Source organism: Diadema antillarum, unplaced genomic scaffold, assembly GCF_040938485.1.
Source record: "Diadema antillarum isolate AM-2024a unplaced genomic scaffold, OU_Dant_1.0 scf00000209, whole genome shotgun sequence".
Classification (NCBI taxonomy): domain Eukaryota; kingdom Metazoa; phylum Echinodermata; class Echinoidea; order Diadematoida; family Diadematidae; genus Diadema; species Diadema antillarum.
Window position 1 is genome coordinate 481,865 of NW_027271098.1, and position 26,639 is coordinate 508,503.

General features: G+C 39.9%; 1 protein-coding gene and 1 long non-coding RNA gene across 2 annotated transcripts in view; both read left to right on the forward strand.

Moving 5' to 3' along the window:
• LOC139724249 (uncharacterized) overlaps positions 1-2,785 on the forward strand; it is a 41,992-nt gene extending 39,207 nt beyond the window's left edge. The window contains exons 6-7 of the long non-coding RNA XR_011710460.1: positions 347-406; positions 736-2,785. This is a non-coding gene — a long non-coding RNA (uncharacterized lncRNA). The remainder of the gene's footprint in view (positions 1-346; positions 407-735) is intronic.
• A 10,965-nt stretch (positions 2,786-13,750) lies between these two features.
• Positions 13,751-26,137, forward strand: LOC139724246 (uncharacterized). Its single transcript, XM_071635389.1, has 7 exons — positions 13,751-13,793; positions 14,430-14,678; positions 16,704-17,000; positions 19,109-19,785; positions 20,093-20,318; positions 21,261-21,404; positions 25,699-26,137. The coding sequence occupies exons 1-7, from the start codon at positions 13,751-13,753 to the stop codon at positions 26,115-26,117; spliced, it is 2,055 nt and encodes a 684-aa protein (XP_071491490.1). The 3' UTR covers positions 26,118-26,137.
• The last annotated feature ends 502 nt before the right edge of the window (positions 26,138-26,639 follow it).

The following is a 26,639-nucleotide window of genomic DNA, read 5'->3' on the forward strand; positions in this document are numbered from 1 at the left end:
AGTATAAAGAGCAGAAGAAAATCAATGGAAAGAAAGTAATGTAAAAAGAATTGTGTATCTTATGCAAAATCGTGATGTGCATTCACGTGTTGTAATGTACATTATTGAATACTTCATACATGTAAGACTGCCAATACACAGAGTGACACCTTTGACTGATCACGTATAACAAGATTTCAATCTATCATGTATGTGGTATATGTGTAGCACAGCTTTTGAATTACTTGATTGCTATGATTTAAATTAGTCTTTGCCAGCCATTGTAATGCAAGGAGCTGATGAAATAACACCTTAGTCTTGGACTATTGCATGTAATATTTTAATGGCTTTCCTTTGCCTGATGAAGGTTGAACTGGTCTGTGTTTGTGCCTGACATGTCCATGCTTTCATCCAACTGTCTTAAGAGGTAAGTTTTTCTTTTCTTCTGCTATCCCATTTATATAATATCTTGTAAGATAGGCACTATAACTTTTGTAAAAGACATGCTCTCAATGTTACTCAGTGTTCAGCTACTCATTGTAATTATCTCTATAGAATGTGTATTTTGGAGTTTTATGAAATGCAGTCCATTCAAAAATGTATGTACACCTGTACAGAATTGTTTTGAATTATTCAGTTTTTTTTTAATCTTTCTAGTCATGTTTCTTTTACTGTAAGTGCTTGTCAAAAAAATTTTTTCCATGAGATTCATTGGGGCGGCCACATATTACCGTCGCTTTTGCCATATTTTCTCAGATGTTGTGGCACCCTTGACTGATCTCCAGCTGAAGAATATGAAGTACTAGTGGTCAGCCACATGCCAGTCTGCGTTTGACCAAGTGAAGGCAATCCTGTCGAGTGGTCCTGTATTGGCAGCGCCGCACTTCAAGAAAGGCTTCAGCCTAGCTGTCGATGCCAGCGATGTCGAAGCAGGCGCCATGTTGATGCAAGCTGATGACGATGGAGTGGACAGACTAGTCTGCCACTTTTCAAAGAAGTTCAACGCCCACCAGCGGAAGTATTCTACCGTTGAGAAGGAGACCCTGAGCGTTAATTCTTTCGCTCAGCTATGTTGATGTATATGTGGGCAGCATAACTCAACCGGTTGTTGTATGGACTGACCACAACCCACTGACATTCGTCAACAGAATGAGAAACAAAAATCAGAGACTGATGCGATGGAGTTTAATCCTACAGGAGTATAACCTTGACATTAAGTACATTCGCGGAAAGGAAAACATTGTCACAGACACCCTTTCTCATGCTTAATTGAGACATCTCAATATTTTGTCTCGTTGCCAGATGCAACAATTGTGCAAGTGTATTTTATATTTGTAACACTTTCAACTGGTGTAATTTTGTTTTTGCAAGTACTCAGGACAGTGTGTACATCAATATGTATGTATGTTGCATACACTATAATTGTGATGCCAACAGCATGAATGGCACTTTGAGTGTGTAAATAACAATAATATGGAAGTATTTTCAGACATGTTTGTGTAAGTGCGGAAACACAGCAAGCTATATTTGTGCTTTAAAAAGTCACTTTCCAAAAGAAGACATTATGAAGGCTGTGTTAAGTTACGGTAGCCATCAATAGTTGTCAAGAATGTGAGTTGTTGGTAAAATAACTTCAAACAGGTAGTGTTGCTGTTTGTATAGAGAATGTGGTGTATTGAGTAATGTAGGTTTAGTTCAGGTATTTGAAGTTTCATACTTGTACATGTACAGGTATTGGTTGAATTTGTTGTGGCATATACCCTAAGTTGATTGGATGTTGCCTTTTGGATCCATTTAGCATGTATATGGTACTGTAAAAGTGTTTTCTTTCGCATACAGAAACTTTTGCGGTTTCCATCGGTGCCAACTTTTTCGCGTGTGTTTAAATTCGCGGTCGGTAATGTAGCGTTGTAACAAGCGACGAGTTCAAAACATTTTCGCGTGATGTTAAATTCGCGGTTCGACCTCAAAGCGCAAAAAGCGCGAAAATAAAACTACTGCAAAAGAAACCACTTTTACAGTATTAGGTACAGAAATCATATAGTTATACATGTACATAGCTTTTGCTCATTGTTATAGCTCAATCATGGCCTTGGTAAAGGTGTCCAGTATTTCACAGTTGATCCAACATACCAACCAGCATATATTTAAGCTGACTGTGTTATACCAGGATGTATCCAGGTATACACTCACTTATTTGTACACACAGGTTATCATCAAGGATATCTCATTCAGGTACATTTGAAGCCTTCACAAACATGATCAGGTATGAAGTTTGTTGATGTTTCGACAGTTTCAATAGATGCTGACACAACATCTATAGGTAATTGGGATATGCAGGTCACATATCATGGAATATGATATTTTGGTTGTAGGTAATATGATTACATTAGTTGGATTATATGCAGTTGCTTTTAGAAGAGATGATGTGTTTATAATCTTTGTACACAGGTTAATCATTTGATATGACAGTGTAAAACTGATTTCTATGTACAAGTATGTTCTAATGATGAAACCATGTAACTTTGTTATATTGTGCATTGTTTGTATGCATGACATGACATTGCAGTATTCAGTGTTGCTCAATTACATGCAATTCCAGTATGCTGTAATTAACAAAGCAGCAGTAACTCACGAGAGTGTTAGATTGGTATAAGTTGAATGGTACTAAAGTCGTACATGTTTTATCACAGGTTCTGATGATGATATAGCCATAGCATACCTTGTTTATGTTTTCTTAACAATACAGCAACCATGGTTAACTCATGCATTTGCAAGAGTGAATTGGAAGAGGAATGTACAATACTGTTCCAAAATATTGTGCCAAGGTAAGAGTCTGTGTTTGTGTTGTAAATGTAAATGCATTCTTTTTTTTTTGGGGGGGGGGGGGGGGGAAAGTGTTACAGATACATGTGCATAGTAGGCCCTACTATCATTTCTAGGCACTTTATTGTTTCGCGGAGGAATATGTAAATACAATTTTTGTACAAGTAACGAGTTTGACAAGATGACCGAGATCGACCAAACACCTTGTTTGAGAGTCTGGGTATTTTTAGTGGTTATGATGGTTCGTTAGGCCAAGTTAACCTCCGTAACACAATGTGATATAAAATGAATGAGTGATTATCCCCGCGTTCACATTGGTCCCCGCGACGCGGGGAAAGTCCTGAGCTGTGGGATTTTCTCCTCAAAAACCATAATGTGAACGCTCGCTGGGACTTGTCCCCTCGTCCTCGCGAAGCAAGTTGGGTACGGGGACAAGATTTGGAGGGGAGAGTGACCTTGGGGCGCAATTGATAGCGTCCAGCTGTGGTCATCAAATGTGCGCATGCGCTATGCCTGGATTCAAGTGGCAGAGCTCGCTCCAAGCCCCAAAATGCCCCCACAGCTCGGGGACAGATGAGATACCAATGTGAACGGTCAGTCATAAAAAAGATAAGATCTCTTGTGGCTGTCCCCGCGACGCGGGGACCAATGTGAACGCGCTGACCAAGAGTATGGTTGATAATGACCACCCTCATTGAACCTCACAGACAGTTAAGTCAGTTTCTTCAAGGTGGCCACAAGTGAGGCCAGTAATTCTTTGTGCTTTGATGATAAAAGAAATGCTGGAGTAATGTCTTTAACAGTGACTCATTTTCAAAAGAATGACATATATGCTTATGCAAGTGCTATAGTTTGTTTGACACACCTGTTCAGTGACGGTTCAAAAAAGGAATTGGGGGGGGGGGAGGGGAGGGCGTATGGTAGAGCACATCGGGCATGTGACCTGCTCTGCATTATTTGTTAAAACAAAAGAAATAAAATGGCAAAAATGAAAGGGACGTGCACCTCCCCCATTTCGTTTTGTGAAAGCGCCCCTTTAAGGAATTCCTGGATGTGCCCCTGCTGTTAGTGTGCACACCCTAAAATCATAGGTATTCAAATGTGTATATTGTATGTATCCAAAGAAAGAGGAATAAATTCTGTGTAACCAGTGACCTAAAACCGATGATTGCTTTAGCCTCATTTCAGGTTCTGATGATGATATAGCCATAGCATACCTTGTTTATGTTTTCTTAACAATACAGCAACCATGGTTAACTCATGCATTTGCAAGAGTGAATTGGAAGAGGAATGTACAATACTGTTCCAAAATATTGTGCCAAGGTAAGAGTCTGTGTTTGTGTTGTAAATGTAAATGCATTCTTTTTTTTGGGGGGGGGGGGGGAAAGTGTTACAGATACATGTGCATAGTAGGCCCTACTATCATTTCTAGGCACTTTATTGTTTCGCGGAGGAATATGTAAATACAATTTTTGTACAAGTAACGAGTTTGACAAGATGACCGAGATCGACCAAACACCTTGTTTGAGAGTCTGGGTATTTTTAGTGGTTATGATGGTTCGTTAGGCCAAGTTAACCTCCGTAACACAATGTGATATAAAATGAATGAGTGATTATCCCCGCGTTCACATTGGTCCCCGCGACGCGGGGAAAGTCCTGAGCTGTGGGATTTTCTCCTCAAAAACCATAATGTGAACGCTCGCTGGGACTTGTCCCCTCGTCCTCGCGAAGCAAGTTGGGTACGGGGACAAGATTTGGAGGGGAGAGTGACCTTGGGGCGCAATTGATAGCGTCCAGCTGTGGTCATCAAATGTGCGCATGCGCTATGCCTGGATTCAAGTGGCAGAGCTCGCTCCAAGCCCCAAAATGCCCCCACAGCTCGGGGACAGATGAGATACCAATGTGAACGGTCAGTCATAAAAAAGATAAGATCTCTTGTGGCTGTCCCCGCGACGCGGGGACCAATGTGAACGCGCTGACCAAGAGTATGGTTGATAATGACCACCCTCATTGAACCTCACAGACAGTTAAGTCAGTTTCTTCAAGGTGGCCACAAGTGAGGCCAGTAATTCTTTGTGCTTTGATGATAAAAGAAATGCTGGAGTAATGTCTTTAACAGTGACTCATTTTCAAAAGAATGACATATATGCTTATGCAAGTGCTATAGTTTGTTTGACACACCTGTTCAGTGACGGTTCAAAAAAGGAATTGGGGGGGGGGGAGGGGAGGGCGTATGGTAGAGCACATCGGGCATGTGACCTGCTCTGCATTATTTGTTAAAACAAAAGAAATAAAATGGCAAAAATGAAAGGGACGTGCACCTCCCCCATTTCGTTTTGTGAAAGCGCCCCTTTAAGGAATTCCTGGATGTGCCCCTGCTGTTAGTGTGCACACCCTAAAATCATAGGTATTCAAATGTGTATATTGTATGTATCCAAAGAAAGAGGAATAAATTCTGTGTAACCAGTGACCTAAAACCGATGATTGCTTTAGCCTCATTTTTGTTGCAGCAAGTACAACACCTAATGAACATCACATGACATTCAACCACACACAAAGGCTACACAAAGAGGTGAATCTCTATTACAAAATTTACTTGAAAGCACACGCAAATGGAACACATTGCTGTACATGACTGTGGAGACATTTGCTTTGTCTGGTCACACCATTTGAAATAGGAGTAAGAAACAGACTCTTATTGTGACAGATTTTGTGTGAAGTGAAAGAATGCATCATGACATTGCTATGCTGCACACGTGTCATTTATCAGCTCTCCCTTTACCAACGTCAACGCTTGATCATGAGATTGATGTGAGAAAGAAGAGTGAGAACAGTATGAAGGGTTTTATACTTATTGATAAAGCTGTTAGGTTTCTGAAACAGTTTGTGTGTGTGTTGTGTGTGTGTTCACTGGACATGGTACAACTGTATAAGAGTTACAGGGTATTTGTCCGCACTTAAAGGGGAAGGCTAGTAACTGATCAGTGGGAATCAGTGGAAATGCTGGGAGAAGATTGTTCCAATCCTTATGGATTCATTCAAGAGTTCTTCGTATATCTATTCTTGTGTGAAAATGATTTGCTTTAGAACGGTCTCATATTCAAGTAATGTGCAGATTAATGCTCCGTCACTGACCAGGGACGCTAACCTGGAAGCATTAAACTGCACATTACTTGAATATGAGACCATTCTGAAGCAAATCATTTTCACACAACAATAGATATACAATAAACTCTTGAATAAATCCCATAAGGATTGGAACAATCATCTCCCAGCATTTCCACTGATTCCCACTGATCAGTTACTAGCCTTCCCCTTTAAGTGAAATAATTATTGTTTCTAACCAATGACTTCGTTACATCCCATACAACACATGTATGCCTATCACAAACTTTGTCCTTACTGTACCTATCAATTCTGCACCACTCTGAATCATGCTTGCATGCGAGGCACGCAAGAGTTCGTTCCAATCTGCATACACATGCACTACATGTGTAGGCAAAAAAAAAAAAAATGATTGTGATTTCTGAGGCTATTAGTTATCATGTTACTTGCAAAACTTCTTAGAAACGTGTCTAGAAGGTTAAGCAGTACATGGAGTAAAGATGAACTCAGAATAGAGCAGAACTTGAGTGTGGAAGAGTGTATATAGCACATCCACAGCTAGATATGATTTAAGACCAAACCACAAAAGTGAACTTGCTTAGAATGAAACATACTGGGGAAGAATGATGTTTAAAGGCCAAGGGGATGGCTAGTAACTGATCAGTGGGAACGTACGGGATGATTGTTCCAATCCTTGTGGGGTTCATTTGAGAATACATTGATATCTATTGTGTGAAAATTGTTTCCTTCAGAATGGCCTCATATTCAAGTAATGTACAATTTGATTACCCGTCACTGTACAGGCATGCTAACCTGGAAACATTAATCTGCACATCACTTGAATATGAGACCATTCTGAACAAACAAACAAACAAAAAAAAAAATCACAGAAGAATGTACCAAACCATCTTTATTTTACAAAATGATCATCTGTCGTGGCCCATGTGCAAAATATGGTGATGATGGTTTACACTATAATGAGGATACGGAATGAAGAATATTTGACCTCTGACCCCATTTTACACAGCCAAGATGGCATCTAAGCAAAAAGTGGGTAACTTGTGAAATGATTCTTGCAACATTGTCCTTACGGTTGCAAAATATGTGAAAGATAGGACATGTATTCACAAAGATACAGGAAAAACACTTGACGTTTGACTTTAATTTACCTACCCAAGATGGAGTCGGATGAAGTTGTAGGCTAATCCTATGAAATCATGTTCATGACATGAACTAAACTTGTGCAAAATATGGGGTTCATAGGACTTAGCAGAGGAAATACACGAAAGAAAAATAATAAATTCGAGGATTTGTATAGCCTGACAAATTAGATGATCTATAGATTTAAAATGGAAAGATCTTATCGAATCAACAAAGACAGAAAAAGAAAATTTTGTATCTTTGAACCTCATTTTGAGATACAAGGTACATGGCGTCTGAGGAAAAAGCCATTATCTTTATGCAATGATCCTCTTGACAAGGTCTATATCTGTACAAATTATGGGACCAATAAATATGCAATATATTTAAGAAGATACACAACAAAATTCGTTTCATCCTTCACGCTACTTTAGACGACCAAGATGGCGTCTGATTAGAAAGTTGATTTTTCATGAAAAGATCCATATGCCATGGGCTAATTGTGTGCAAAATATGGGAGTGAAAGGGCATGCATTTACCAAGATACAGGACGAACCTAGTCTTGGCCCTTGACATACCTCGCACAGCCAAGATTGCATCTAACGGAAATACAGAATGAAGTATATTTGACCTTTGACCTCACTGTGCACACCCAAGATGGCGTCTGAGCAAAAAGTGATTATTTTATGAAATGATTCTTGTAACATGGTCTTTACGTGTGCAAAATATGGGAAAGATAGGACATGTATTCACCAAGATACAAGATGATACATTTATGACCTTTGACCCTAATTCAAATACCCAAGATGGTGTCCGATCAAGTAGTTGTTACTTTATGAAATAATGAACGTGACATAAAGTAAATATATACCAAATATGGGGGTGATAGGATATGTTTTTCTTGAGTTATTGCAAAGGAAGTTGCAGAAAGAAAAAAATATCTCAATACATCGGAGATAACCTTATTTCAACCACGTTTTTTGACATGATTCTGTCTTCGTACGAAAAACAAATGGCACACTAGCTATATAGCGCAAAGTCTCAGCTACAACATGTTAAAATCTGGGAGGAATTCACCGAAGGGTAAGTGAGCTTGTGCTCGATAAACACAATCATGTCAATTTTCACATCTAGAAAAAATCCCTCCCATAGAGATAACACGTCATAACGAAGATAAAGAAAAAAATACATATGACCTTTGACCCCAATTTGCACAGACAAGATGACATCTGAGCAAAAAGTGGTTATTTTGTGAACTGATCCTTGTAACATGGTCTTTGCGTGTGCAAAATATGGAAAAGATAGGACAGGTATTCACCAAGATACAGGATGAAACATTTATGACCTTTGACCCTTATTTACTTACCCAAGATTGTGTCTGATCAAGTAGTTGTTACTTTAAAATATGGGATTGATAGCCATTGTTGTTGTTCATAATACGATATATTGCACAGAAAGTAGTAGAAAGAAAGAAAAATAAAGAAAAAATTATGTTATTTTATAGAAATTTGAAGGAGAAGCATAAACAAATCAGAGAAAGATAAAGTTAAGAAAGGGAGATTAAGACTAACTAAAGAAAAAGAAAAAAAAAGTGTTTGAAAAAAAAAAATTATTGGCAGGGGTGAGCCTCGAACCAGGGACCTTAGGATTACGAGTCGGATGCGCTATGCAATGACCTATTTCATGCTCCATAGGCCCTGTGTATTAAGCAAAATGACGCTGCATCGAAGCCGCGTGCCATTTTCAACCAAGTTTTTCGACGCGATGCCGACGTCCTATGAAAAAATGGAGGGCACACTTACGATAGCCCAAAGTCTCAGCTACAACATACTAAAATCTGGTAAAAATTCACCGAAGCATTAGTGAGCTAGTGCTCGAAATAGATAGTCATGTCAATGTTCACTGCCAGAAAAACTGCTCTCCCATAGAGATAACACGTAAACTGGTCAAATCTTACAAGGATACTTTCAATCCATTTTTACGAGGCAATAACGTCATCCAATCAAAATATTGTTTTTACATTAATGAAAGAGCATTTCATAAGCTACAACATACTGAAATTTGGGTGAAAATTAGCAACGAATAAGTGAGATACGCTCGAGTGAACTTGTAATTTGATGACGTCATTTTGAAAATTTACTTTTTTTATTTTATTAAGAAATTTGATATCTTTTCATCATTTTTCAAGCATCGCCAACCCATGAAATGACATGTACAACTCATCAGCTTTCAGAATATGTAAAGAAAATGGGGGATCACCGTCCATCCTGACGAGTGAAATCGGATTTAAAATGGGCGGTTTTTTGGCATTGTTGCACTGTATATCGCCATTGACGCGCGCGCGTAATTTCAACTTTGACGGGTCCGTATGACGTCATATTGAGTCGGATTGACTTGAAACTTCGTAGAAATATTCCTTGACATTTCAGGCAGCCGATATGTGTGAAAAAACGGGAAATTTCCATTGCATAAGAGCTGTGCGTGCGTATATGCGCGCGCGCGTACGCGTCCGTCTAATTTTTTCAATTTTTCAAAAAATGCTCTAAATGGTCTGAAACGTGTGCAAAAAACATTTGAGCTCGATTTGAGCATGCAAATATTTCAACGCGCGCGTACGCGCACGTTTTAAGGTATAGATGAATTTTGAAAATACGAGTAGAATGCGCTTGACTTGAAATATATGTGACGAAAATTTCATTGAAAATTTTCATTCCATTAATGAGATATGATTGAGAATGTGTTTTCATATAATGACGTCATAGTGACGTCACGGTCGACTGATCACTTTGATTTTAGTTCGATTGCCGTCTTTGGGAGACGATACATATATGGTGTAAGTTTGAAATTGATAGGAAAAGGACTTTCTGAGCTAATCGATACACAACTTTTGGGGAGAAATAAGAAGAAAAAGAAGAAGAAGAAGAAGAAGAAAGAATCCGTACAGAAACAGAAGGTGATCCGAGAGGATACTCGGATCACCTAATTACATTACTTCAAGAGATGACTTGATATTGTACTTGGGTGTGGGAGGGGTGTTTGAAGGTTTTGATGTCTTTTTTCTGTAAATTTAATAAGCATTGCTTTATCATAAATATCTCCTTAACATAACCCAGTAAGTCATGAATATCGCTGAACAACGACAGCGTAACCACAGTTTGTCTATTCCATGACTGCAAGTAACATTTTCTTACTCTAATGTTTAACTTTTCGATCTATATTGTATTTTATTTGTGGTATGGTGATGTTATATGTGACCCTGCACCACAAAACACACAAACAGTCGCCACACATGACATTTTAGTTGGGAGCATGTTCTGAAAGAGCAGACTTTAAGCTTTAAAATGATGCATTACTCAAATCAAATGGACTCTCGTAACCTATCTAAATATTGGAAAGAATGCGCACACTCAGAAAAAGTGTAAACTGAGAAAAGAAGCTCTGAAGTACAGGGTCTATTCAAGCGCTTAATCTTTATCAAGCCGTGCTGGTTGTGCGATGAATGGGACAAAAAACAGGATGGAAACCACCGAAGTAACAACAATAAGGGGATTATCAGATTAAACTGAAATTGATAATAATAATAATAATAATAATAATAATGATAATGATAATGATGATAATAATAATAATAATAATTATGATAATAATGATACTGATAATATTAATAACAATACTAATAACAATAATGATAATAATAATAATAATAATAATAATAATAATAATAATAATAATGATAATAATAAGGCCTTATTTACCCAGGGTAGCCAAGTCAAGATCGGCTCGGTTGACCCATTTCACCTATTTTCAGTCCTCACACAAAATCAGTGTGTGCGACTTTTTGTTCGTTTTGTGATGCACGGTCACATACATTTTTTACGTTTATGACGTTTATTCATATTTGAGTTGCACAAACAAAATTCAAACTTCAAGTTCAAAATTTCATATATCTTTTATTATTGTAAAGTAAATTAAAGGAATACGATTTTTTCACAACTTGTACGTAATTCAATTTCAGTTTTCCCTAGTGTACAATGTAAGACAGTCCAAAATGAAATAACCTTGCTGTCATAATACACTGACTTAGCAGGGATCGTAAGAGAAAACCAAATTGTCCATAATTATTCATAACAATCTGTAACTATCCGTAACTATCCGAAAAAATGCGCAATTCTCCGCAAGTGTTCAGAACTATTATGTGCCAATTCGTAAGAATATCCGCAAGTGGACGCAAGTATTCGCATCTGGTCGTATCTGTCCGTGTCGCCCGCATTTCTTGCCCGCATGTTTTGTACACATTTCTGGTGACGGCAAAGGATCCGCGGGGGTCCGTGGAAAAAATGACTTTTTTGGACGTAACGCCGGACGCAGAGCATTATGTGACTGGGGCTTTATTATAGAGGGCTTTTACGTCTTTCGTAAGAATACCTTACGAACGGAGATTCGTAAGGCGTTCTTACGAACAACTCTTCGAGTTTGTAAGGCGTTCGTAAGGGTCTCGTAAGGCGTAGGTACACAACCACTCGATCTTCTTCTTCCTCCTCCTCCTCCTCTACTTGCAGATGCCGCTGCAGTATATAGTCTCTTTGGCACTACTGGTACCTTTAAAGCTTTCAACTGTTTCAGAATTTTCGACAGGACACGGCAGCGTCTTTTTAACAACCCGACAAAATATGTCCCCCCAAAAATCGTAAAATCTTCTTATGAATGACTTGAGAGTGCCGTGAGTTGCATGTACGACCATCCTACAACAAAAAGAAATCGTGAGATGGCCGTAAGTCTGAAGAAAGAATAACTCAAGGCATTCTTACGAAAAACGTACTAATTCTAGGGCCATTGTATAACTGGAAATCATTTTGTTTCTCTAAAAGGCCTTAAGGCACCTGTAAGGTGTTCTTGCGAATTAAACAGCGGTCATACGAAATTCGAAAGAAGGCCGTAAGAATCTGTGCCCCATCTACGAATCTCTACGAACTCCAGAATTCGTACGAACAGTAACATTCGTACGAACGCCCGCATCGTTCGTACGAACCTTTGTGACCGTAGCTGAATGGGGTGTGCGTGAGCTTAGCAAGTATCTCCATGGCAGCGTGATATAATTTTGATGTAATACATGTAAGGGAGAATAGTAAGACGCGGACGGGACAAGGATTTGTATGGTAGAAATATGTTTTGTCGTTTTCAGTGCTCTCGGCCAATCAGCGGACAAGAAGTAATTTGTGAGGGATATAATGCGATATGACTCGGGCATACCAGTTGATTGCCATAGCAACATTTCGAGCATGTTTTGCGATATTTCATCATGCCCCATTCATCTGCATTTCGTTAGTTCTCTCACTACTGTTATCATCTTTAGATATATTCCATTTGATAGCTAAATTACCCTGTTGAATATAACATAATGACCAGTTTGTTAGTGTCACCTGCGAAAAATGACATCACTGTCCCAACTCTGCATTTTTTAGCTCACCTGAGTCGAAGGCTCAAGTGAGCTATTGCGATCGCTCTTCGTCCGGCATCCGTGGTGCGTGGTGCGTGGTGCGTGGTGCGTGGTGTGCGTGGTGCGTGGTGCGTGGTGCGTGGTGCATAAACTTTTTACATTTTCATCTTCTTCTTGAGAACCCCTTAAAAGATTTTCACCAAACTTGGCAGGTAGCATCCCTAGGGGGATAGGATTTCAAGTACTTCAAGTGGGCACCATACCCCACCTGGGGGGGGGGGGGGGGGCAGAGGGGCCCAAACCCCCCAAAATTAAGGAATCTTAAAAAATCTTCTTCTCTAGAACCAGAAGGGATAGAGCTAAGTTAATACTATGAATTAGTACATTGATGATTGTAGTTTCAAGTTTGTTCATGGCGGAATCAGGGGTACCCCCCCCCCCCCTTGGGACCCAGGGGAAGGGGATGGGGAGGGGTCCTAATGGGGCCCAAATTGTACATTTTCATCTTTTTCTTGAAAATGCCATTATGAATTTTCACCAAAGTTGGCAGGTAGCATCCCTAGGGGGAAAGAATCTCATTCCCATCAAACGGGCACCATGCCCCACCTGGGGGGCCCCAGGGGGCTTAAATTTGGACCGAAATTGTGAATTTTCATCTTTTTCTTGAAAACCCTATCACAAATTTTCACCAAACTTGGCAGGTAGCATCCCTAGGGGGATAGAATCTCAATTCCATCAAATGGGCACCATGCCCCACCTGGGGGCCCCAGGGGGCTTAAATTTGGACCAAAATTGTAAATTCTCATCTTTTTCATGAAAACCCTATCACAAATTTTCACCAAACTTGGCAGGTAGTCCCATGAGGATAAGATTTCAAAGTATTTGAATGGGCACCATGCTTTCCTTGGGGGCCCCAGGGGGTCCAAACCTCCTAAATCAATGAATATTCAATAATATTTTTCTCTAGTTCTAATCAAAAGTGATAGGGCTTTAAGTCTTTTTTTTTTGCCCAAGCTGCATAATCCAACATTCTATAAAGTACAGTGTGCTTGGTAGGTATTTTTACCAGTGTGATGGAATATGTAAATGGACACCATTCCCCCACTCTCAAAGCTACCTCCACCATAAGTTTCCAATGTTCTCAGGTAAGAGTCTGCAAGAATGCATGGAAGGTGAAGTTGCGATACTCAGGTGAGCGCGTGACCCCCGGGTCTCTTGTTTTTCTATCCTGTCCTCAAAATCACCGTTTTCTAGCTAAACAAAATGACTCCTTTCAGGAGCGATCTCAAGAAATCGGACTGGAATAGTATTACTAGTTTCATACCACTGCCCTGTACGTTTCGGTTACAGTTTCGTTGATGACAATAGGCAGTTGCACTGTCGCTTATAGGTAATAATGTTTATAATATCAAAACGTGCTATCATATATCTGGGTTCAAATCCGAATACCAAGTACGCAGGGGATAGCAAATGCCCACACAGTGCGTGAACGGTATTAACAACACCCATCTATTAATTTACCTGACAGCCTGCTGCTTGACAGTAGCAAGGAGTAGCAAAAGGGATGCACCGAGGCTCGACGGTTCATTTTCACACGGCGGTGAAGGACCCCACCAACCGAATTCTCCCCTACACCTTGCGACCGAAACACTTCCCGTATGGAAATCGATTGATTTTGAGCATGCTCCAACGGACACGGGTCAAAAAATGCAATCCGCTTTAACAGATTAAAGGTCTGCCGATCACGACTTCAAACTTGCAGCTCCGGATCCGTGATCTTAATAGAATATACCTTCTCTTCTCATTACAGCACTTTTGTGTTTATCATTTCTTTTGAGGTAACGGTCTTGGTCTTGAAATACTATTCAATCTTTTGTGGACGTGTTTTACAACAGCAATTAGCTCTTACTTACAGTCTTGCTTTTCGCTCTCATTCTGACAGAGGCGGAGGCAGTACGCGGAGTCTTTGCACAACGGGCCGCCGTGGCGATCCCGGCAAGGAACGGCCGTTGGAGCACGATGGAGCCATCTAGGACGCGGAGGCTGAGAGCCTGGCTTCGGGAGCGCTGGGGATGGGTGGTGACCGCAGCTGCTTTCTTCATTAACTTGATCATATACAACGTGCTCTATTGCTACAGCATTTTCCTAGTGCCCTTCCAGAAAGAATTCGGAACTGGTACTGCAGTCACAGGTAATTTCACTGAAATAAAGCAGTTATATATCGTATGATATTCTTATTTCTTGTATATTTACATTTTCACAAAAAATAGCTATAGAGATTATAACCGCATAATCATGCGGGATGTGTATAACTGAAAAGATGTAGTCAGTCTTTTAAATTGAAAACAAAAAGTTTTGCTGCTGTTTCAAAAGTCACAAATCAAAAAGAAATTATGTCTGCTTTGATTAAAGAGAGTCTTTGACCATAACACAATCACCTTCATGTAATTGGTATTTGTGGTTGCTACCACCTTTATTGCTTGCAAAAAAAAGTGATAAGAAAGTTTTTTTGTCTTTTATTTTTTATTTGTTTATTTATCTATTCATTTACTATTATTATTATTATTATTATTATTATTATTATTATCATTTTTTTTTTGGGGGGGGGGAGGGGTTTCTCAAGCATGTCAAACTTAGAATTCCAAAGATTTCTCATTTTCGGTCTGATTGTGATAAAAACCTGAATCTCTTTCCCTTCGGAAAAGTGTAAATTTGATGCATTAGATCGACCAAAGAAAAGTCTGACTTTACAAGACAAAAAGAAGTAATACACAAGAACACGACCATTTTCCGACATGTTTTTTTTTCTTTCACCTTAAAAAGTGGTTTTGATAAATATGACTCTATGAAAAGTATTCGATTTGTTGTGTTTATGAACATTATACCACTGCCTTCAAGATATCTTAAAGGTCTACCTATGGCCGTCACGGTCGAAAATGTCACCGTGAAACATCCTCAAGGACAAATTCTGTTTGTTTGTAGGTTTGTCTTTTATTCTCTAGACAAGTGAGAGGAAAATGAAAGTTTTTCTGTTCTTATCGAGGATTTCTCAGCGAGGATGTTGACAGTCCCGTATCAGGGCCTCTTGAATGAAACGGAACGTTCAATAACACATTAATGAAAAATTTCGCAGTAACTTGTCTATACAGAGTGTACTTGCTCGACTTTGCTCCAAGCTCCCTTCTAAATGTGAATGTATGCCTAAGTTGAAATTTAAAAACAAAGTTATTACTCCCAAAAAGTGTAATTTGAAAACCGCATTAACGTAATTTTATTTTTTCATCAAGTCATATTGTGCAGTGTTCTGTCCCGTATCGACATGAATTTACAGAGCATTCAAGCAGCTGCAAGAGTGTAAGGTCACTGCCTACTTCTCTGAATAATGTCTGTTGAGTATTAATAATACAGGTCTCTTTGAACTGGGTATGGGGTCTTTTATCGAGGCATGTCGAAGGAAATTTTGTTGGAAACAATCATGGTGGGGTATATGTGATCCATATTGGTTAAGTAAGAAAATGCAGATCAGGATCAGCTGCTTCAAACTATACATTGCCATCTGATTGTCATGAATAATGGTCACTGCTCGTTCGCAGATTCAGCTTTATTTACCAAACTAAGAATTATTTTGGATACTCCTATGAAGTAAAAAGGCAACAAATGACCGGTGAGATATTAGTCTTCAAAAAACCACGCCTTTGATGACAAATTTTCAAGTGGACTTCAGTAATGTGTACTTTTAACTACAATTTATACAAAAACGGTGTGACATTTTTATATCGTAACGGCATCGAAACCTTTTTATTAACTAAATTTTCTGCATGTCACATTTTCTTCCTGATATCGAAGTTCTTTACATTTCCATCGATATTTAATTGCCGAAATGCACAAATTAATTGTCACTATTTCCAATCAGTCAGAGAGAACGTTTAATCTCTAGAGATCCGATGTATGAAAGTGCAGTGATGTGCACCTATAGGGAAAGGCAGATTCTATACGTACAGCACAAACATAAACACATACATACAAACACACACACACACACACATACACAATAACAAACAAATAAACAAGCAAGCAAACAAACAAACAAAAAACAACCAGATACACACGCACACACTCACTCACATTTACATGCATACTTGCATCTACAGACACATGAACACACGTACCGGAAGTATTCGTTTTTTCTATCTTTATGATATTCAACTCTATAAAGGCTGGGTCGGCTCCCTGGCGATAGGCCTTACTTGCTGGACCGGCCTCATCGCCAACCCGCTCATCGAGCGCTTCAACAACCGACTCATAATGGTAGTCGGAATCTGCCTTTCCTTCGCCGGCCTGTTGATCACGTCTTTCATGCCCAACCTGCAGTCGATGTACGCCTCGTACAGCTTGATGTACGGGATCGGCGCCGGGTTCACGATGATGAGCAGCGCAAATCTCTTGCTGCGGTACTTTCCGACGGCCAATTCTACCCGGGCCGTCAGCATATACATGGCTGGGGCAAATATCGGTACGACGTTTCGATGGGAGTAGAAAAGAAATTAGATTAGGTGATTTCGTGAAAATTTCGGCCCAATATCATACATGGGGAGGATTATTCGGGCGATATAATACTCATCCCAGCGAATGATCACGTATACATGTCCATATTAGTTGTCTTTTTTTTTTTTCAATGCATAGGCCTACACAGAATGAGAACAGACCAAAGAATGATGTAAGATGAGTAACATTGTTATAATCTGGTATCCATTTATCATCGAAAGATATTGCTCGACAGTTCAATTGCAGAATAATGTTTAAAAAAGTGATATGGTTGATGAATCGCTGTCTTCTGAGGATGAGGATGCCACATAATTCAATTCTATAATTCGGCAAAAGTTTTGATAATTTCGTAATTTGTCATAATCATTACATAGTTCTCCTTGGCTTGTTTGTAGGGCGGTATATGAGAGGCTTACATTATTTAGACACCGTCTACTTTTATTTGTGATTTCTTGTGCTCTACTTTAATTCCAGTTAGGGCTATACTAATTGCTGTCCTTGCGTATTAAAGGACAAGTCCGCCTTCATATACATAAGGATTGAGAGAATGCAGCAATATTAGTAGAACACATCAGTGAAAGTTTGAGGAAAATTGGACAATCCGTTCAAAAGTTACGAATATTTTAAGTATCTGCGCAGTCACTGCTGGAAGTGAAGACTATTAAAGTGTATGATGTCACATGCGTACAACTGTATAAGGAAAATAAAAAGAGAATTTCACAAAACGTTACTTTTTGAATAAAGTGCACAGTTCTTCGACTTGCTACTGACGTATGTGAAGGGCAATATTATTCCCCCTGCCTTCTGAAAGAGAGAAGTCGAGTGTTCTTTTGTTATGGGAGAAAATTGAAATATGTTGAATTTTCTTTATTCTTTCTTTATATTGTTGTACTCATGTGACATCACAAGCTAGAGTAGTCTTTTCATCCAGCCGTGACTGAGCAGAAACTTCAAAAATTCATAACTTTTTAACGGACTGTCCGATTTTGCTCAAACTCTCACTGATGTGTTCTGCTAATATTGCTGCATTCACTCAACCCACATGTCTATGAAGGTGAACTTGTCCTTTAATGTATAGGCGTATGTTTGAATTTTATGTGAGAGGCTTACATTATTCAGGCACCGTCTACTTTTATTCGTAATTTCTTCCCTACTGGAAAGAACAGTGTCCCACAGTGTGTTCACAGTGTGTTCACAATGTGTTCACATAGTCGACTATGTGAAAACGCTCGAATTTAACAGTGTGAAGATGATTTCACACTGTGGTATGGCTTTCACAGAGTGGGATAGTTTTCACATAGTAATGCTATGTTTCACACTGTGAATTAATGACTCACATTGTGTTCACACTGTCAAAACGCTCGAATTTAACACTGTGAAGAGATTTCACACTGTGGTAAGGCTTTCACAGAGTGGGATAGTTTTCACATAGTAAGGCTTCCTTTCACACTGTGAATTAATGACTCATATTGCGTTCACACTGTCAAAACGCTCGAATTTAACAGTGTGAGGAGATTTCACACTGTGTTCACACTGTGTTTCTCACACTGTGGGGCACTGTGTTCTTTCCAGCAGTTTTGTGCTCTCCTAAAGTTGCGGGCCTATACTGATTGCTGTCCTAGCATATTTTATGTATATGTGTGAATTTGTATTTGGCACCCCTGGAGGTGACTACTTTACATCCCTTTTATGCACAAACCATTGATATCGTCGGTTTGGTATTGTTCAGGTCCATCGATCCACATCATTGTACGCATGCAAAGCGTGTAGCCTCCATTTTTATTATGCATATGACTTATATGAACCGTATCGTCACCTGATCGTGCATGTGACTCGCACGACGTTCATGGTCACCCTCGAATCTTTGGCCCATTCAGTAAAGTGTGCGTGTATACGTGTTGTGTTGTGTTGGTGTGTGTGTGTTGGTGTGTGTGTGTGTGTGTGTGTGTGTGTGTGTGTGTTCGTGTGAGGTACCTGTAGAGGGAATTACTGCTGTATCGATTAATAGATTATAATGAGTAAATAACGATCTTCTCTTAACGCCGAGGCGAAATGACTTTCTTGACCTCTCTGCAGGCATGATGGCAATGGGACCACTCATTCACATACAGGTGAAGACAATAGGCTGGCGGAATGCCTTCCGGGTCATGGGTTCTCTGATGATGATCGTGGGCTTACCACTCTCCTACCTCTACGACCAGCCATCGCCTGCAACACTGAAGATGTCTTCCAAGGACCATGGTAACAGGGTCAAGAAAGATGCGGCAAACTCAAAAAGGGACGAAGAAACGGAAATTGGCAGGGATAGCTTGGAGAAAGAGCAATTTCTTCCGGACGTCCGTGACAGTACAGGGTTGTCGACAGATGCAAACAGTAATGTGGGTACGAATGTTAGTGTGGACAAGTGGCAAGTCTTGAATGGCACAAACGCGTCATACTCACCGACCATACCTTCTTCACTCAGGGAATTACCCCAGACGAATGGGAATGTTGTATCGTACTCTAAACTGCCGTCGAGTGACGAAGATGCGACTGCTCCTGAAAGGGATCGGGATGGAGATGTCCCTATCGATGCAAAGGAAGGCACAACTCACAGTGAACAATGCATAGACCAGACACTCACAAGTATTCACCAAAAGAGGCGAAGTTTGCTTGTGAGGGTTGGAGTGGCGCTGACCTATCCGGACGTTTGGTTGTTCTGCATAGCAACTTTTTGTTACGGGTCGTGTGCTTCGTTCTTTTATGTCCATATGGTAAGAACTTTGTTGATATATCGTACTCTCATTATATATATCAGGTAATATTACAGGTGGTAAGGAGTACTTGTACGTAGTTTTGCAGATAATGTGAAGGAGGAATCGTGTCCTGAGGAATCTTTGATCATACAGATTGGCAATATAGCCTTGGAATTGAAAAACGGAAGATGTTTCAATTTGAGAATACGTTATCCGTTTCTACAGTACGATGAAATACTTGTGTGATTGTGTGGTATTAGAAGGAATGTTTCATGTTGATGGAATTTTCTCTTTCTTTCCTGTTTTCGTGAATTCCGTCACACAGGTTCGCTACATGCTGTCCATAGGTTTCACCGACGAAAACGGAGCCCAGGCCGTCGTTGCGATCGGGGTTTCGGTACTCGCTGGCAAATTCTTGCTCTCATCTGTCGGTGACTGCGTTCCGTTCCCGAAACTCTTCCTCTTTCTGATAGCCACCTTCGTAGGCATCGCTCTCTCCGTTAGCCTCTTCTTCGTCACAAACATGGCGCACGTCTTTACTGTCATTGTCTGTACGTCACGCAAAGCTTCTTTTCTGTTTTTGTCTGTGTTTTTTTTTCGGGGTGGGGGTGGGGGCGGGGGTATATTATACAACAGGTGAACGCCGATAAACCCAAGGGCTCTCTCATTCACGTTTGATCAAAATCCCTCCATTATTGTGTTTAATAGCTCCATCACTGTGGCAAGGTGGATAAGACTCCCGACTCGATCGGGAGGACCAGAGTTCGAATCCCGCCCAGTGCTTACGTCCTTGAACAGGATGTTTTTACCCACTATGTCCCTCTTTACCTAAGTGTATGAATGGATACCTGGTAACGCTATAGGTTAATAATAATAGCAGGGCCCTCTGGTAGAGCAGTGGCAACACTGGAGAGGCCACCCCGGGTAAATAAGACCTTATTATTATTACATGGTGCACTTGGTGCCCGAACGAGTATGTTGTCAGATATACGTTAAGTGATTTTCAAAATATGTGATGATTAATTTTGTGCATCTTTTATTTGGGGGAATTCTAGTGTTTACACTACATTATATCAAAAGTATATCAAAAGAAAAACGCAGCTTTGTCACTAAAGGACAGGCATGAGATGATTGAAGTGGTTATTTCCAGCCGATAATCTGCAAAAACGGATCAGACCTCACGATGTCGACGAGGCGGCCGCAGGACAAGTGTTGCTTACGACGAGTTCTCGCGACTGAAATCGTTTTTTATAAAGACTAGCGTTGATCCATCACATTTGAATGTACAATGTATCTGGTCTGTTTTTAAAGTCCCATATCATACCTATAACATAGTATATGAAATGAGGAATACTCGTTTTGTGACTATAGATCTGACAAGGTATACATTACCATGTATGAAAATGGAGAAAGTTGAATTGTGTGAAATTATCATGTTGTATCTATATTTCTTTTTTATTATTTTGTTTGTTTTCTTCTGTTTTTTTTGGCAGTGATGGGGCTGTTTGTAACCAGCATCTGCGACTCACTACCTTACTCGGTGTGCAACCAAATCTTCGGGCTGGCCCTGGGTCTGGAGACGTGGACATTAGTGACGTGCTTCCATGGCACTGGCTACCTCCTTGCGTCGGTCTTCGGTTAGTTCATCATTTGTACATGTTTAGAGGCCACTGTCACTCGATACGCGAGCTGTCATAAAAACATTATAAAGACTTCAGGAAATTGCAGAAGTTCCTCTGTGACTAAACATGATAATTATAGGATACCATGCAGTAGTTAGATGGAATCCTACAGTTTTACATATTTTCACTGTACGTATACTATGCTATATGACATCAGTCCACAATCATTTTTTTTTCCATTGTAAATTATGAGAAGATCACGTGACGATTTCCACGTTTTTAAGTTTCGGTGCGCCATATTACTGGATGAGAAAACTTCAACATCGTGTTACGTCAGGCATGGACAACGACTTGAATATAATCTAGAGAGAATTTCAACATTCTTTTTTTCTAGCATAATGAAAAGGTAGGCATACTTGACGTGCCTCTTTAAGAAAACGGGGGAAATTATGATACCCTTAGTACTCCTATGTTAGTATATCGACAGAAGGAAATGTGGACTTTTCATTTTCAAAAAGTGTCATTTTTTAGGAATCCTCTTTTTTCTTTATATTGTTGTCTAGGCGTGACGTCATGAAATATTGCAGTCTTCTCACCCAGCGATGGCGTCACCGAAACTTTAAAAGTTCATAAACTTATGAAACTTTTGAACGCATTATACCTCAAACCTCACTCTTCCCTTTCCTGATATAGCCGCAGTCACTCAATCCATATAATCACAATATTCCGGTTTCATTTTCCTTTAACCCGCGGAAATTATTCCCGGGATGCATAAAAAGGGGGTCACTGCACGCGGCATACTATATTGCACTTGCGGATTGATCGTCATGCGTTTATGGATTATTGTTAGCTAGCTTTACGAGTATTATCATCGATAAGCACCGTGTGAAATTGCTCAAGAAACTTGTATAACCATCAGTAGTCACATGTGCGTGAAGTGACAGGCGTCGTTCGACACAATAAATGTGAGTCACGATGAATAACAGGATAAAAGCAAACTTAAGATATTGGATAAAAGGACGATAATGGCGATATTTTGATTATCAAAACCTTTTACTTCCGACAGTTAATCTTCAGACAGTTTCCTCTCAGTGAAGATAATATTTTGTTGGTCCTCTTTCATTCATACCTGTCACAATGCTGTTATATAAAACAACGTAAACCCAATGCAGTTGACTGAAAGAAGAAGCAGAAAAAGAAGAAAAGAAGAAAAGATGTTTTATCGTTGCCGAGCAGAAACGATAATGTTTCGGCTGTGGCGACAAACAATCTTTTGTCCTCACGTGGTATAACATGGATTTACTTCCACTGACATTGCAAGTACAGGCCTGTCAAGGAAGAACTTTTTTAGCGAGCCTACACACCACTCATCGCATACGTATAGACGGGCGACTGAGGAAATTATCCGATTCATTTATTCATCTGTTTGTTTATCTATTTGTTTACGTATTTCTTTGTCTTTTTTTGATAATCCACACATTCCTTTATTTATTTGAATATGTTTTTATCTCTCTGTTTATATTTCTATTTATTTGTTTAACAATTAATCTATTTTGATAGCTCAAAAGTTAACCACTCTAAATCCCGTAGCTGTATCTCAAACTCTCAGTGATGTGCGTCACTACCAGGCAGGTCATCAGGTCACATTGATTTGATCGGCTGTGTATTATCAAACTATCCGCCGAAAATAGAAATTAAACCATGCCGCCGACGTTTAGTCCATCCACTGTAGAGGCACTGCCGGCTTGCCACTGCCGGCTGAGCCGAAGCTAGCTAATACCAGTTTAAGGGAAACCAAAACCCCAATATAAATGTGGATTGAGTGAAACCAGAATTCATATTTACAGTGTATTTTTTTTAATGGAATGTCCAATTTTCCTCAAACTTTCACTGATGAGTTCAACTAATATTGCTCAGCAATATCATCGTTGGACAAAGAGAATACTACAGTTCCTCAGTATGTACATATACATGTATATAATCATTATATACTTTCCATGACAAATTAAATTTTGTGGAATTCTCCATATTTCCATGTTATCCACAATGACGTCATGAACAGTAGTAGTCTCCTTATCCCGCAGTGACTACAGTGAAACTTTAAAAATTCATAACTTTTGAATCCACTGTCCAATTTTCTTCAAACTTCAAATGATAATTATACTCTACTATTGACTATTGCCACTTTCACTCAATCCAAACTTATATTTGGGATTTTGTTTTCTGAAATTCACGATGAACGAATCTCCAATCAAATATTGTCTCCATTCGTTCTCTTTCCCTCTGGTTTCATTACTGGTTCATGAACTTCCAGGAAGGTAACGTTACTTTACAGAAAAAGAAAGAAACAGAGAAAAAACTTATACATCACGCTCCCCCCCCCCCCCCCCCAAAAAAAAAATGGTTTGTATAAAGTGTGTACCAACATTTTCAAGTAGCTGCTCTCCCGAAGAGAGATCGCATTGATCGATTTGTAAGATAATAAAGAGAAGGAACCAGTTTGGGAGTAGCGCCCGTCACCTAAACAATGTCATCTATATTCCTCGCTTGAGTTTACGCAGTGATGCGTGACTGAAGAGGTATGTAGAGTATACGGTATGATTGTGACTGTTACTGGTCGAGTGCACGAGGTGAAGCAATGCCCAACGGTCTTGTAGAGGTCAAATTGAAATATTGATTTATGGAAGCAGACCAACAAAAGAAGCTCATTTTTACTTCCCCGCAGGGGTGCCTGCTGCTAGTCCTGTGTTGTCCGCTGCTGGGACTTCATCCGCGTATATCAATAGAACGTATAAAAGTGTGTATACTTTGTAGCAGGACCGGGGGGGGGGGGGGCGTTTCATAAAGCTGTTCGTAAAGTTACGAACGTCTTACGAGCGACTGGTGATCAGTTGTGATGTGCTATACATATCAGAATTGCCATAATTCAGCACAAGAACTGATCACCAGTCGCTCGTAAGATGTTCGTAACTTTACGAACAGCTTTATGAAACACCCCCGGTCTTTTGCAAAGTCGTATGGTTGTGTGCCGTAATTCAGGTGAAATTACGTACTAAATATAAACACAAAAATATCGACATCCCAAACTAGATATAAAAATGGCTTTAAGAAAAGAGAAGAGATGTGAAAACAGCGTTGTTTATTTAGAGGATAGCAGTTGAAAAAAGAAAAATCGTTACTGAGTGTCGTAACATCACAATTTAACCAGGTTTAATTAAATCCAATTTGTTGCTATAGTTAGTACAAGCTTCTTTCCAACGATCACTGCAAATTCTCACAGCCCCCCCCCCCCCCCCCCAGCCAAATTTGCCAGCCCTATACGCGTTCACATTCCCCACGCTTCACAAGCCATTATTTTGTGACGACCTATCGACAAATCATAAAGGGGGATGAAGGGGGGACACTTGCATCTTTATTAGTCCGTGGTTCTTTAGTTTCCGCGAACACCATTCCACGGTTGATCCAGGGAGGTTGGTTCCCTGGTTGATTGCGCATTGTCGCATTGAAAAGACACGACCTATATAGCTCTGAGCCACTCCATAATGGCCTCTTCACTATGATAGTGTACAGGTCAGTGATCAAGACTGAATATACCATAAAGAGATCAGGGGCCGCGGAACGGGGAGCTACCGTAAAAAACGAAAAACAAAAATAACCAACAACAACATCAAACAAACAAACAAATAAAAACAAGCGAACAAAGCAAACCAAATTGTAAACAAAATACAAAAATACAACACAACACTTGAATCCTCAGCCGAATATTTTCCTTAAAAAAAAGGGGGGGGGTTACTGGCAAACGGTTAAGTCGTCCCCTTATTTTGATATATATACATGTATTTATGTATAACTGGCATAACTGTTTCCCTACAGGTTTTCCTTTTTGTACTTTTCCCCCCTTTTCTTTCTTTCTTTTTTTTTCTTTTTTTTTTGGCTAAATCGTTTTGGGATGGTAGGAAATATGCAAGGCATGCTCAGTCTCGGGGACGTGCATCGTATAATGTCTGTTGTTTAACTGCTATAGCAAGGCGTATCTTTTTTAAAGAAAAGAAATGGAAAAAAGTGTGACAAGTATTTAGAAATTCATGTTACCACATAGGTTGTACGTGATGTTGAGTTTATCATGAACATCATCAATCACTCAACATTATTGTGGGTGCATAACGCTGTACATTTGTACCTCCTTTCTATGTAAAGCTGGAGCGGGGTATATTATATTCAAACTCAAGCGGAGGTGTCGAAGGAGTTATCACCCTTTTAAAAATCGATCGCCGTTGTCTTTTTCTTTTCTTTTTTTGACCGCATGCAGGCGTGAGCGTGGACCTGACGGGCTCGTATGACGGCGCGATCTGGGCGACCATCGTGATCTACGGCACGGCGGGAACATTCTGCATGCTGGTACCCGTTTACCAGCGACTCTTCGCTCGGGAACGCTTCTTTCTTCTGTCTTCAATGAATAATAGCAGCTGTTGTGTGGGAAGCAAGGTAACCGACATCGAGAACGACGTCGACTTCAAGCGCGTAAAAGGTGCTGGCGCACAGCTACGCACTGATGACTCCGTGGTCACAGGAGAGAAAGTGGTCGGCGAGGCTACGAATATCGGCCGTGACGATACTCACGAGCAGGGCAATGTGAAGGGGATATGGGTGGAGTCGCATGCCAGGGACTGTAACAAGTGTGATGTGAGAAGCGACCCATTCATCGTTGAAAAAGTAACGACTCTGTGAGCTCACAAATAATATGGGGCATAATTGTACCTCACTAATGGAATCAGGTTGAGCGATTTGTTTACAGGGCGTCATGTGACCTTACGTAACAATGCACATAACACATTCCTACGATGTTGCCGATGTGGAAAACAAATTGCCAACACAGAAAAATGTGCTATACCGAGATGACTTTCATGGTAAAGTTCACAACCTCATCAATGTCGTCATAGAGATTGTGTCAATTGATTTGTTTTTTTTCCATCACTATTTCTTTGAACATTTTATTTCAAGTAGCAAATTATAATGTGCTACTAGTAGTCATTTACTTCACACAAGACGATCTAGCAGCTCTAACGCCCTGTGCCAGGCAGTGCATCCAACATTGGATTGGAAGAATCTAACCTTCCATTCTGCGTAGTGACTCGAGAAGAAGAAGAAGAGTCATTTACTTGAAATTAATCTTAAATACACGTAGTTATAAGAGAGTATAATATACTTTTTCTGTACACATAAGTATGAATGCAATCTGAGTGTATGTTT